This window comes from Quercus robur, chromosome 4 (genome assembly GCF_932294415.1).
Source record: "Quercus robur chromosome 4, dhQueRobu3.1, whole genome shotgun sequence".
Taxonomy (NCBI): Eukaryota; Viridiplantae; Streptophyta; class Magnoliopsida; order Fagales; family Fagaceae; genus Quercus; species Quercus robur.
Genome location: NC_065537.1, coordinates 83,913,976 through 83,929,030, shown reverse-complemented (window position 1 = coordinate 83,929,030; position 15,055 = coordinate 83,913,976). Strand labels below are relative to the sequence as shown.

General features: G+C 31.4%; 1 protein-coding gene across 3 annotated transcripts; it reads left to right on the top strand.

The window, feature by feature from the left end:
* The first annotated feature begins 1,013 nt into the window (after window positions 1–1,013).
* On the top strand, window positions 1,014–6,205 carry LOC126724061 (receptor-like protein 15). 3 transcript variants are annotated; one of them, XM_050428205.1, is made up of 5 exons: window positions 1,014–1,519; window positions 1,708–1,863; window positions 2,105–2,260; window positions 3,627–3,773; window positions 3,885–6,205. In XM_050428205.1, exons 1-5 carry the CDS (start codon window positions 1,138–1,140, stop codon window positions 6,020–6,022), a joined length of 2,979 nt encoding a protein of 992 aa, XP_050284162.1. In that variant the 5' UTR covers window positions 1,014–1,137; the 3' UTR covers window positions 6,023–6,205. The 3 variants fall into 3 exon arrangements, with proteins under 3 accessions (XP_050284162.1, XP_050284165.1, XP_050284164.1); XM_050428207.1 differs by lacking the exon at window positions 3,627–3,773 and having other exon boundaries at window positions 1,015–1,519; XM_050428208.1 differs by lacking the exons at window positions 2,105–2,260; window positions 3,627–3,773.
* The last annotated feature ends 8,850 nt before the right edge of the window (window positions 6,206–15,055 follow it).

Sequence of the window (15,055 nt, the reverse complement as noted above, 5' to 3'; positions counted from 1 at the left end):
GTAGATAAATTTTTGTATATGATGATTCTAACCGGTTAAACCCTACTTTAATCTTTTTTTTTTTTTTTTTGGTGGTCTTATCATTTTCTATTGGCAACTAACTAGACATCATTTTTAGGAATTAAGGATCCATGTAGCGGGTAAGAAGAGTGCACTTGAAAATTCAAAAGAATTAAAATATGATACAATCTTATCACATGAAGGAAAAAAAAAAGGAAATCTAATGTTGTGTTGGCATGTCCTTCCATTATTAGGTTACAAATATCAGATCTCAAAAAAAAAAAAAAAAAAAAAAAAAAAACCCAAAATAATATAATGATATATTTGTATAGATAGAGAGTTGAAAAATACTTTTAGAAAAAGTTCAATTTTTAAGGTGAACATATTATCTTCAAAAAATTTTAGATTATAGCATATTACAAAATAATTACATATTCTCACGCATCGCGTGGGTTTGCGACTAGTAATAATAATAATGCAAAATTTATGATATTAGTGATATGAGAAGTGTATGTGGTTTGTAACACTTTCATAACAAATTATAACAAGTTCTAGACAGTAAGTTATTACAGTTGATTCAAATTTAAACTCACAACTGAAATTAAATTCTTACCCAAACAATCTACAATTAAAATTTATTGTATATTTATAAACATAGTTTAGTATTTAGTGTGAAACATTTTCTAGGAAGGCACATGATACGAGCCAAGAAAGGACAATTGACGCCAAAAGTCTTTGGCATTTTATTGACTCTAGGTATCCTCAAATAATGGAAAGCTTAAAATATTATGGCCCTAATATTAATTTATGGTATGAAACAGCTAGTCATCACTATGAAATAATGAAACATTTTACAGGAACATATTAAATACGAAATGGGAAAAAACAACATTAACAGCTAGCAAAGTCAATTCAATGCTCTTTGGTCAATGGTGATCAGTTATCACCACAAAAGAACGCGCTTTACAATATTTATTAGAGAAATCGTAATATTGATGTGGACTATTTGATAACAGTATATATGGATGGTGCTGGTGGCCTATTTAAACTCAAGATCATTTGGAATCATAATCACTGAGAGTTGGACAAAAACTTTGTCAGTCTTATTGTGATTGAAAATCAGAAAAAGAAAAATTTATGGAGTTGGGGCGTTTTTGGTGGTGGCCGGTGGTGTTAGTTTTGGTTCATTTTGGTATGAATGGGTGCTTTGGTTGCTGGGAGCAAGAGAGAATTGCTCTCTTGCAATACAAAGTTTCCATTGTCAACTACACTGATAAATATTCTTTTACACCTTGGGACTCAGCTGACAAAGAGAGTGATTGCTGTGAGTGGGAAAGAGTAAAGTGCAACATCACTACTGGCCGTGTAATCCAACTTGCTCTTAATCTCACGATATCCTATTGGAGTAGAGAAAGTGGAGGAGGTTGGTACTTTAATGCCTCTCTGTTTCTTTCCTTTGAAGAGCTCCAGTACCTCGATTTGAGTGAAAATGGGATTCGTGAATGGGTCCCAAATGAAGGTACCAAGTTTATATCCTAAGAAAAATAGGTAGTATTTGTCAAAATTCTAATTTTTTCTATTACCTCTTTAAATATGTATATATGGTTGGCAAAAAAATAAGTTTTATGTTAGGAATCATTTTATACTGTTTTGTGGGAATATATAATTGTGAACATGCAAATTGAAGCATCTAAATCTAAATCACAGGTTTTGAAAGATTCTCTGCGTTGAAGAAGCTGGAGGTGCTTCACTTGGAAAATAATAATTTCAATAATAGCATTCTTTCATCCTTGAGTGGAATTGCTTCACTGAAGGAACTATATTTGGGGTCCAACAATTTGAATGGATCAATCCCCATCCAAGGTAAAATTCTCATTAATTTGCAAAGGAATAGTGCTTAATTCTTGAGTGTGTAAACTTTTTGGTTCCCCTCCTCCAATTAATATGTTTGTCCAAAATAAATTGCTTGAATTTTTATTTTATTTTAACCTTTTCTTTAAAAATAAATGTAGACCACAAATTAGTTGTATGTTAAGATTCATTTTGTATCGTTTTGTGGGAATATATAGTTGCGGACTTGCAAATTAAAGCATCTAAACTGCAGGTTTTGAAAGCTTATCTTTGTTGAGCAAGCTAGAGGTGCTTCACTTGGAAAGTAATAATTTCAATAATAGCGTTTTTTCATCCCTTAGTGGTATTGCTTCGCTCAAGGAGCTAGATTTTAGCGACAACAATTTGAATGGATCAATCCACATCCAAGGTAAAATTCTCCTTAATTTGTTAAGGAAGATTGAAAGAGTGTTTCATATGCTTATTGAGAACATAATTTTTTTTTTTTTTTTTAAATTTCCCTCACATCAATTATTGAGTTTTTTGCAACTAAATTTCACCTTTTAATGCACAAATTCTTGAGTCATTGGCTGCCTTTCCATCATTGAAGACATTAGATCTCTCATTTAATAAATTGAATGGATTGTTTACCACTAAAGGTACGTTATACCCTTAACATCAAGGTGGTGGTTTTTTTTTTTTTTTTTTGATAAGACAAGGTGGTGGTATTATAACCATTAAAAAGCATAAGCTATAACAAACCTATTTGAAATATTTACAATCAAAACCCGGTTTAAAAACACTATTATTATTTTCGTGTGTGTTCTAATAAGTATTACTATTTACTCAAAAAAAGAATAGGGATATTTATCTCACATTGGTTGTGTGTATCTAGTGTCCCTTGTTTATAACCCCAGTTTACAGCTACAAATATTAGGCCCTTTTGTAGTTATACTCTGATTATATAATGTATTATAAATCCGGTTTAAAACACTATTATTATTTTCATTTGTATTCTAATCAATATTACTATTTACTCAAAAAAAAAATTCATGAAATTCAATGAAACTAAACTTGTTGTCTTTAGTAAGTATCATGGTAACTATTTCTCTTTTTTAGTTAAATTTAGTGTTAATTTGAAATTACGAAAGTATAGAGAAATTATGTAATTTAATTAAGTATATGTTAAAATTTAGCTATGTAGCAAAGAGAGAAGATAACATTTTATGCAATCATGACTTCTTTGACCCATTTTATTACACACACACATATATATATATACACATATATATTGAAAGACATTTTATATTATATAGTCTATTAGTTGCTAACACATGTGATGCACATGAAAGTTTGACAAAAAAATATTTATATGTGATATATGTTTGATTAATTTAAATTGGGAAAATTGCATTAACTTCCCTTCTAATTTTAGATGGTACATTAACCTGTTTTACTTCCAAAATAAATTGCACTCACCTTCACACACTTCATAATTTTTGTGTGGTATCTTGATATGTTTTGCAATTACTACTTCGTGTTCTACCATATCGACCTATTTGTATTGTTAACAGTATAAAGTGTGAGAGAAAGACTGAATAGTCTATATATTGATGTGTGTAAATAACATTGTATAATAGAGAGTCTTATATAGACTAAGTATGTGTGTAGAACAAGTAATAGGAGTAAACTACAAGTACAGTATACTGGGCTAAGCCCAATGGGCTAAACTAGTCTAAGCTATACACTAACATGTATTAATTTACTTACCTCTAAAAAAATTGTTTTTGTTTTAGAGTTGGGTGAACTAAACAACCTTGAGGAATTGTACTTGGAAAATTCATCAATTGATAAAAGCTTTCTTCATAAAATTGGAGTTATGACTTCTCTTAATATATTGGCAATGAGAAGTTGTGGACTAATGGGCACCTTACCTCCCCAAGGTAGATTTTATTTTTCTACAACGATACTATTTAGAATAATTAGAATAGCCACTTTAAGAAAAAGAGTAATTACAATAGTAGAACCTAATAATTAATTATCTCATTTTACAGGCTGGTGTGAACTTAGGAAGCTCCAAGAGATTGACCTCAGCGACAATAATTTTGAAGGGAGACTACCTTCATGTATGGCAAACTTGACATCACTCCGCGTATTGGATCTCTCTTACAATAACTTTAATGGGAACATTGATCAGTCCCCACTATCAAGTTTGTCATCACTTGAGTACCTTTCTTTCTCAAGTAACAACTTCTTGATCCCATCCACATTGTCATTCCTTTTCAACCTCTCAAACCTTAAGATCTTATTAAGTGATAACAATATATTAGCTTTAGAACCTGACTCCCATACTTGGATTCCAAACTTCCAATTAAAGGTTTTCAGTTTGTCGTATTGTTCATTTAACATTCTCAATAGCACACCTCCCAAATTTCTTCATTACCAATATGATTTGCGAGCAATTACTCTCTCTCACAACCAGTTGGTTGGGCAGTTTCCTAACTGGCTGTTAGAGAACAATACAAGATTGGAGGTTTTTATTCTAAACAATAACTCTTTTACGGGGCCTTTCGTAGTGCCATCTGATATTCGTCCCAGAATTTTTACAATAGATATTTCAGATAATTACTTACATGGTCCAATTCCCACAAACCTCGGTCTAATTTTTCCAAATTTAGATGATTTAAAAATGTCTAACAATGAATTTCAAGGCAGTATTCCTTCTTCTTTTGGGAATTTGGTTTTCTTGCGGTGTCTAGACTTGTCTGGGAATAATTTCTCAGGAACAGTACCAATACAGGGCTGGTACCAGTTAGAACTTCTCATATTATCAAACAATAGCTTCAATGGACCAATATTTCCTACCAATTTTAATTTGACTAAGCTACAATTTTTACATTTGGACAACAATCACTTCTCAGGCATGCTTCCAACATGGATGGGGAACATGTCATCTTTAATGCAAATTGTTATAGCCAAAAATCATTTTGAAGGTCCTATTCCAATCGAATTATGCAAACTCCTTTCTCTTACATTTCTTGACCTTTCTGACAACAATTTGTCTGGCTCTATTCCATCTTGCTTCAATTCCTCAAGTATCAATTTTTTTCAATTAAATAAAAATTTCTTGAGCGGTCCAATTCCAACTGCTTTCCCAAATAACTCCAATCTACTTGTACTGAATCTTCGAGATAACCATCTAACTGGCAACATTCCCAATTGGATTGGAAGCCTCTCCAAATTGAGAATTCTCCTCTTGAAATCAAATTATTTAGGAGGTCAGATTCCAACTCAATTATGCCTCTTGCAGAACTTAAACATTTTGGATCTTTCATACAATAAATTTTCAGGTTCGATACCTCTTTGCTTGAGTAACATTACTTTCGATGCATCTGCCCGAAGCACTTTTTCAAGAGATTCATATCTACCTTATTTTTATTTAAATATTTGGTCATTATCAAGAAATATTGAAGATCTAAATAATTTTATTTATAAGTCCCATGGAGATGTGAATGCTTTTGAAGAAGTAGAGTTTACAACAAAAAGTAGAACTTACTCCTACAAGGGTGACATCCTTGAGTACATGTTTGGAGTTGACCTCTCGTGCAACAACCTATCAGGTGAAATCCCACCAAAACTCGGTAGGATGAGCAGCAACATTCGTGCATTGAATTTGTCACACAACAATCTATCCGGACCAATCCCTGTGACATTCTCAAATTTAAAGGAGATAGAAAGTCTGGATCTTTCCTTCAACAATTTGAATGGCAAAATTCCACCCCAGTTAACTGAAATGACCTTTTTAGCGGTGTTTAGTGTGGCACACAACAACTTATCAGGTACAACACCTGATAGAAAAAACCAATTCATTACTTTTGATGAAAGCAGTTATGAGGGGAACCCTCTCCTATGTGGACCTCCATTACGTAATGGTTGCACCAAATTGAGACCACCATCGACAATGCCAGTGGATAATGAGGGGGAAGTAGGTGGTAGTTTCATGGACAAGGATGTCTTCTACATAAGCTTCATGGTGGCTTACATAACAATCATGTTGGGAATTGTTGCAGTTCTCTACATAAATCCATACTGGCGTAGGGTGTGGTTTAACCTCATTGAAGTATGTATTGACACTTGCTACTGTTTTGTTGTGGTTCATTACCGTAAGTTATTCAGTTTAAGGAGTGGATAGCCTTGCATTGCTACTGTTTTGTCATGGTTCATAATTGTGAGTTGCTCAATTTTCGGCTTGCAAAGCCTTGCATTTTATTGATTACCTACATGTGTGTCTCTTCTTGTTGGATTTTGTATCTGAATATTGAATTTTAATACTATGTTGTGCAAAATCTATATTTACTGTGTAATTTTAATTGAATACGATTGTGTTTTTGCATTTTTTGCTTTAATTGAATATGTGAGTTGTGCAACACACCATCCCCCGAGGGGCTTGGAGACTAGCCATGAAGTGCTAGGTAATGGCAAGGAAATATTAAATCTCATAAACTCTTTCAAAATATTTTGTAATTTTTTTTTTTATTTGACAAAGTTTGGTTCCAAATATGTTGGGAGCCAATAGCTACAACTCCATTCAATATCTTTTTATTAAAGGTGAATTTTGACAAATTTACCATTATATTACACTAGCTATCCTCTCATATCCTTCATACTTTCAAAAAATCAAATATCAATAGCTTTATTATCAACAAATGTTTAAATTTCAATTTTTGTGATATAAGATTATGCATAAAAAATAAGCTTATATATCAAATAACAAATAACATTTGATTGACATGAAATTTGATATGTATATTAAGACTAAAATGAATTAATATGCTCATGAGTTCATAATGCTCAAAACCAGAATATGGGCACATTCAATCCTATATGAGAAACAAGCACTTGTCAGATCTAACAGTGCCAAAAAAAAACCAATTGAATAATGTTTAACTTTCTAAAAGCTTCACTACATAAATCATCTATATAGTCAACTCTAAGATTTCTTCCAAGTGAAATCTTATTCAAAAATAAAAATAAAAATCTCCATATATGTGACAATGGAAAATATTAAAGAACAATAAATAATATGTACAACAACAACTTCAATACTTTGGATGCAAGTGATCAAATGTTGTTGCCTCAAATAATACTAGCATTGTGATTTGTAAGGAAAAAACTAAATACCCTTGACAACCCCCCCCCCCCCCCCCAATCGTTGAACAGTGAAAATTATAATAGCGGTTTTTTCTGACCTAAATTGACAATCACATAAAAGCCTCAAGGTTGTTCTATGTTGTCTAGAGCTAGTCTCCACACAAACTAGCAATTCAAACTCGTTCTATATTCTAGCTTGAGTAACACTCGAACAAAATGTTTCTCCAATGGTGTTGCACACTATTAGACTGATGCAAACAAAATCCAAACTCTAAAAGCCTTGCACCAAAATTACAGTAGATTCATATCCTAAATTATATTAATCTAAAAAATTTACATTTTCTATTTAAACTTTGAAGTGCATGTTTCATTTAAAATTGTGGACTTAATTAATATGCCCTATTAAAAGTGCGGTGTTCTTTTTTTTTTTTAAACTTACTTTCCCCAATCTTTTCTCCCACCTTTTTAGTTTATATTAATAAAATAGAAAAATATTATCACGGTAGTGGGTGGAAAACTCACCATGGATGCCATAGTCATGTGGCTATAATTAACTAAAAATACACTTTCATCTCGTAAAATAAAAAATAATAATAATAAAAATAAAATAAAAATAAAGTTACATGGCTAAATCTTAAGAGAAAAATTTAAAAAACAACACTTAAATACTGTACCTAAATTTTATCCTTTTAAGATATAGACATTTTTGCAGCAATTAGGAATATTATGTAAAATAGCATAGTTTTAAAAACCGGACAGGACCGACCGGTTCGACCGGTTCAATCGGGAACCGGACAGTAATTCGGTCCGGTTATACTTAAAAACCGAAAATGAAAGAAAAACCGGATTTAACCGGTAACCGTTGGTTCAACCGGAAAAACCGAAAATCGGAAAGGTTAAACCGGTTTTACAGAATTGATGAAAGAGATCTGAAATGGAGCTTTATTTTGCAGAAAAATCTTTTTTTTCTCAGATCTGCGGGTATAAGTGGGTAAGGACAGATTTTTTGCTCAAAAAATCTTCTTTTTTCTCAGATCTGCTAGGCTTGAGAGAGTGAGAAAATTACTGCTTGGTGTTGAAACCAGCCTTTTGGACTGGTATGAGGTATCCACGGCTCTTCGGTGAGACAGTGAACGAAAGGATTTTGTCTAACTTACAGAGAGAAGGGGACGGATGGAGGTACTGCCTGGAGGACAAAAGACAAAACACAAAACACTGAGAAGTGAGAACTAAAAAAATAAAACTTTTGAATCTTTTGATAGTAAACCGTGTGGGGTGGTAGATTTATGAGGGGAAAAAAAAAATTTCTTAAAGAAGTGTATACGTGTGTGGCTGGGAGTGAGTTGGTGGGGGCGGGGGGGGGGGGGTTATGTCAGTGGGTTGTCTAATCATTTGACTTTGGAAGATTTTTTTATTTTTTATGTTTTTTGAATAAATAAATAGGTAAAGTTAAACTATTATTTATAAAAATAAATATATGAAACCTTAATAATAGATTATTCTTTTTTTTTTGTCAATAATTATTGACTAGAAAAAAAACGTAGTAAGCAAAAAAAGAAAAAAAAATTCTATATTTTATATTTTCTTAAAATAAGTTATTAAAATTCAAAATTCATATAAAAATTATTTAAATATTTAAATTATATTAATTATGACATCATCGGTTTGATCATCGGTCCGACCCCGGTCGAACCATAAAACCGATAATCAGCCTCTTTTTCGGTTCTTTGTCTGTTCCGGTTTTTAAAACCATGTAAAATAGTAAAAGGAAAATTTGAAGCTTTAACCAACACGCTATGCATTATTAGAGCAATTGTTCCCAAAAAAGAAAAAGAAACAAGACAATCAATTGTTTTACTGTGACGTGGACCGGTTTTATAACTATATACAAGTAGGATGCTGGTGGCCTATTTCAACACAAAAGCTATTTTGCTTAATTGGAAGCATACATGAGAGTTTGATAATAACTTTGTCAGTCTTTGGTAGGGTTGTAAAACTTGGTATAAAACTTGTTTATGTTTGTTTGTAAAGAAGTCAAGCTTGGTCATTCTTTTGAGAGTTGTTTTGTAATCAAGTTGAGCTCCAGAAAATTGATTTGTTTCTTAACAAACTCATGAACACAGAACCTTAGAAAAAAACTATCCAAACATGAATCAGGCTTGGAATTTAATTGGTTTGGGCTTTAAAAAAATGAGCGTGGCCCAATCCATAAAGTTCAGCTAAGCTAAAAGGCAACTCACATAGCTGTCAACAACCTAAGGTAATTTTTAGCTTGAAGCACATTTCCGCACACAGGTTAATTTGTCAAAAAAAAAAAAAAAAATCATGGTGGTTGGTCGAAACTGGAAAGACACGAAGTCTTCCACTATAGTAGTCTAGCTAGTTCTTCTCCAATAATGCAAGTATTATCTAAGAAAGCACAGTATAAGGTGCAGAGAAAGCACCATTGACCCCAAGTCCTTGGCGTCTTTGTTAAGTTTAGCTATTTAGGCCTTGTTTATCACTATTCATGGAGAGCTCTACTTAAGCTTAACTCCTTTTTTATTTTTTTATTTTTTAACCAAGAATAAACGAAGAATAATAAACAATAAAACAAATTGAAATATTTCTTGCTCATCATTTCTGAAATGATAGACTGACTTTAATTGGGCATCCTCTTTCAATTCACGTAGCCAATTGGGTTTCTCCCTCGAATAAAATTACAGGCCATTCTAGTTTATTTCAGTAAACTCCAGCCCAAATTGGAGTTTGGGCCTGTAGTAAGTTATCAGGCTGTATTTTAAATTTTTTTTTTCCTCCCACTTATATGTAACCCACAAAATACAAATTCCAAAGCAATTGAAATTTTAATTACAAGAAAAATTTTGCACCAAATATGGATCGATAGTGATAAGTAAAAGAGTAATATTAGCAGTGGACCTAGATAAGAACAAGTAAAACTTTGCCAACTAAACTGTTATGAAAACTGTTGTGAATTTTTTTGTGTATTGTTTTTTTTTTTTTTTTTTTTTGAGAAGTGTTACATCAAATCTTAGGTGTTAAGTTGTTACTGGTTCTGAATTTTGATTTCAACCCACCACAAAATTTCTTTTTTGCTATGATCAATAATAGCTTGTAACAACATGCTACTTAAGATTTTTTGTAAAAATATTATGAAAAATGTTATGGATATAATATTTCTCTCTCTCTTTTTTCTTGTTTTTTGTGTGATAAAAAATATTATTTTATTTATTGGCTAATATTTGATTTTAATTAATACTATTACAATAATAAAAATAATCATATTAGTTAAACATTTGGGGGTCTTTTATATACTTGGGTTTTTAGACGACTGCCTTAATTACTTATATAGTTATAAATTGCTCTTTCTAACTCCAAGTACTGGCTCCATACTGTGAACATTAGCAACAAAAGAAAAGCTCCAAATGCAGATAATGTTTACTCTAGGCTTGGCAAAAATTATGATAAAATGGATGATGAAATTGTTTTTTTTTTTTTTTTTTTTTTTTTTTTTTTTTTTTTTGAGAAAAAATGAATGATGAAATTGTTGTGCAACTAAGACAAAAAACTTTTCTACCGAGGCCCTACACTATAGTGTACTCTATGCATTTAATGAAAATGAAGTTGGACCACTTATTAGGTGGCAAATGCGCTAGCAAGAGGTCATGGTGTGAAGACAAAATACTGTGTATAGCCAAAGTCTTTTGTTTTGTCTCCATGTATATATACTTTTTAGTTAAATAATTTATTAAATAATTATGAGATTTATTTAAATAATTTTATGAATTATATTTTTTAATAAAATTTTTATATACGGTCTTATAAAGGGTCACAAAATGAGTTGGAATTCCAGATTTGGAGGAAAATTTTATGGGTTAAAAATGTACAAAACTTTGGCCTAACTCCTAAACATGTTTCCTTATATTTCTAAGCCTTTCCCCACGAAAAAAAAAAGAAAAAGAAAAGAAAGAAGTCCTGCTAATCCAAAAGACAAGTCCTAGCTACGGACAACCAGAGGTCAATCTTCGCGTCTGGTTTGGGTTAATTTGACAAAATAATTTGATAAAAGTCAAGATGGTGGGTGGAACCATGGAAAGACACCATTGACGCCGAGTCTTCAATTGTTGTCGTGTAGGTCTTCTTAAAGGAAATGTTAAGTTGTTATAAATGACTGAGTCACGTGGTCAATTGGGTTCCTATCAATGTTGGCAATACCTTTTCGGTGGAATTCAGGAACGAGTAATGTCACAGGTACAAACTATTTTATAATATTTTGACCCATCATTAACATCACTTTTTCATTTACCAATAATTACTCACCATATCAGCAGTTTCTAAATTTTTTCGTAAAAAAGTTTGTATCTCTAACATTATTCTTAAGAAACCCCCCTTTCTCCTTTGAATAAAATTACGGGCCATTCTAATTTATTTCGGTCCATTCCAGCCCAAATTGGAGTTTGAGCCTATAGTAAGTTATCAGGCTGTATCTTTTTTTTTTTTTTTTTTTTCCTCGCACTTATAAGTAACCCACAAAATACAAATTCCAAAGCAATTGAAATTTTAATTACAAGAATTTGGGACCAAATATGGATTGACAGTAGTAAGTAAAAGTGTAATGTTAGTAGTGGATTTAGATGAAAACAAGTAAAACTTTGCCAACTAAACTTTTATGAAAAATATTGTAAATTTTTTGTGTATTGTTTTTTTTTTATTTTTTTTATTTTTTTATTTTTTATTTTTTATAAAAGTGCTACATCAATCCTAGGTGTTAAGTTATTACTGGTTCTAAATTATAATTTGAACCCACCACTGAAATTATTTTTTTGCTATCAATAATAGCTTGTAACAATATGCTACTTTAAGATTTGTTGTAAAAGTGTTGTAAAAAATGTTATGGATATAGTATTTCTTTATCTATTTTTTTTTTCTTGTTTTTCTTTTGATATAAAAATATTATTTTATTTATTTGCTAATATTTGGATTTAATTAATACTATTACAATAAAAGAAATAATCTTATTGGTTAAAATATAGGGGCCTTTTATTTACTTGGGGCCCTAGGCAACTGCCTGAATTGCTTATAGTATAGAGCTAGCATTGCTAAAGCTGCTCCCCCTAACTCCAAATTCTAGTTCAATGTCTGCATCATCTCATCCTTAAACCACACTGTGGAGTGTGGACATTAGCAACAACAAAAAGCTCCAAATGCAGGTAATGTTAACACTAGGCTCGGCAAAAATTATGATAAAGTGGATGATGAAATTGTTGTGCAAAAAAAAAAAAAAAAAAAAAACTCCCAAGGCCCTACCATAGTGTATTCTATGGATTAAAATGTACAAAACTTTGGCCTAACCCTTAAACACGAACCCTTATATCTCTTAGCCTTTCCCCAACAAAAAAATAAATAAATAAATAAGAATAAGAAAGAAGTCTTAGTTGCGGACAACTAGATGTCATTCTTTGCATCTGGATTGGGTTAATTTGACAAAATAATTTGATAAAAGTCAAGATGGTGGGTGGAACCGTGGAAAGACACCATTGACGCCAAGTCTTCAACTTACACACACTGTAAGTCTATCACTATCCTCAATCACAATACTAGTGATATAGACTAGTATTCATTAAGAAAAACTTTTCAAGAAGGGATTATACAAGTTAAGAAATTGTGCTAAATGGTGTATTTCTTATGCTGCTATCTAATATCTAACGTATTATGGTTTTTACCTTGATTTTTAGGATTTCTCTTTTCTTTGGAAAATATTAAAAATATTACACATTTTGCTACATAAACTTTTATAGATTAATGTGGTAATAATTAAGTACGATTGGTGGATTTTAAAATTTTAATAAATGAATATTTGAAAAAAAAAATTGATGATTTGCAACACAATAGTTTGTAAAGACAATATAGTAAAGTCTAGGGTCAGACTAAGACAATTTTATGCCTAAGGCAACAATTTTATTTGAGACTTAATATTTTATGTTATTCAAATATCATTTAGATGTCATTATTAAATTTTATATTGTAACTCTAATTTTTTTTTTTTTTAATTTCATTCTTCTTGCTTTTTAATATACAAAATTACTATGTTTCTAAATTTATGTTTTTCTAACATCTACTTTTAAATTTGAGCCAATTTTGGAGTCCCATGTCAAAACATTTCAATGTTTGATATATAAAAAAGTTTTAATTTCCCTCTAAAATGAGGTGAGCTTATTTTCTTTTCTTATGTAAAACAACATGCTTTTAATGCGGTATTATCTTTTTGCATATGACTTTTATGGGTTTACTTTTAAAATGATGTGTGCCAGAAAAGACCAGGGCTTTATGGTGCTTCAAAACAGTTTCCCCCATTGCAAATGAAGCAAGGCAAAATGCTTCAAATTTTTATTGTTTGCTAGTTGTTTCCTTTTTCTAAGTTTGATAGGATTTTTTTTTTCATGCATATTTAAGGGTAATCAATTCGTGCTGTTTAGACAACATCTATTTGCATCAAGTCTTGAATGCTTTGATTGAATGCATCTTCATGTTAAGTTGGACTTGTCATTATGGTGAGGGAATGGTAGGTCAGCTTCAGATTTCACTATTCAATGAAATCCCAATTTCAAGGTGCAATTTTACTCTTTGATATAATAATCAAACAGTTGTGGTTAAATGATTAAATTTATCATATTCTAATTGCTTAAACTTTTGAGACAATCGGTAATTTAACATTTAACCACACAATTCTAACACTTCCTTCTACAGTAATTCTCCTAAACAAATCCAATAGAAGCAGAACAAATTAGAATTACTATCAAATCATCTATATTTTTACCAAAGGCTAAGAATGTTCTCTCTTCCATCTGGAGAATACCTATATATGCATTCGCTTTTGGCTTAGGCTGCATGAATTCCTTGCATGCTAAGATTGTATATGACAAAGCTCCAATAGATGATATAGTATTGATCTATGATTGAGTTTGTTTTGTGTTGCTGTTTTAGATGTGATTTAATGGTGAGCGTTTCGGTTAAAACTCAAGAAATATCTTGCATCTTGAAAATGGAAATTCTCATAACGTGCTTCCCTCATCATTAGTTATAACTGCTGACTAGGCATTAAATAATTTAAATTGCTTCTTCGAGATTGTATTTTACTTGCTATCGTAACTTAAATATTTGATCCCATGAAGATTACAAAAGGAAACCTATATAGATTTGTAAGCATGTGACGGAATTTGCTATGAGCATTGTGACATTTCACTTCAATACAAATGAACATATGAGAGTTACAAACTAAACTAAGAAAAATAAATTGTGTCATGGTACGTTCCTCTAACAACATGTGAGTCTTATAGGTGGGGACTATCAAATATGAGAGGGACTATCATGGGGACTATCAAATATGAGTCTTAGGAAAAAATTAATAAAAAGAACTTTCATAGTGGTAGGTAGAAAGATATGATGGACATGATCACACAAAGTCTTCTTTTTCTTTTTCTTTTTGGTATAATCACACGAAGTCTTCAACTGTCATGGTTTAGGTTATCTCAAATAATACATAGTTTATAATATTAGTGATATAGCTAGATTAGTATTTAATACGAAATAGTTTCCTAGAAAGCACTGGATAGGTCTTTGGCCTTTTGTTGAGTCTAGGTCTCCTCAAATAATACAAAAGAACGGTCACTAGTCATCGCTACGAAACATTTTACTAGAACGCATTACATACGAAATAGGAAAACACCAATGCCATGGGCTAGTCATCACTACGAAACATTTTTTTTTTGAAAGCACTACTGAAACCAAAGTTTTCAGCCTCTTCTTGAGTGTGCGTCTTCTCAAATAATGCAAAACTCCAAATCATTGACATGAAAGTCTTTGGCACCTTCTTGAGTTTAGGTAGTCTCAAATAATGCAAAGCTCATAACACCAATGATATGATCTAGTCATTACTATGAATCATTTTCCATGAATGCACAATTGAAATCAAAGTTTCTGGCCTCTTCTTGAGAGTGGATCTTCGCAAATAATGCAAAACTCATTATATCATGAACTAATGCTCACTATGAAACCCTTCCCAAATCCCAACAAG

Coding starts and splice junctions, on each gene's coding strand:
- LOC126724061 (XM_050428205.1), top strand. CDS start 1,138: ATGGAGTTGGGGCGTTTTTGGTGGTGGCCGGTGGTGTTAGTTTTGGTT. Junction 2,261..3,626: donor TGGATCAATCCACATCCAAG/GTAAAATTCTCC, acceptor TTTTTGTTTTAG/AGTTGGGTGAACTAAACAAC. Junction 3,774..3,884: donor GGGCACCTTACCTCCCCAAG/GTAGATTTTATT, acceptor CTCATTTTACAG/GCTGGTGTGAACTTAGGAAG.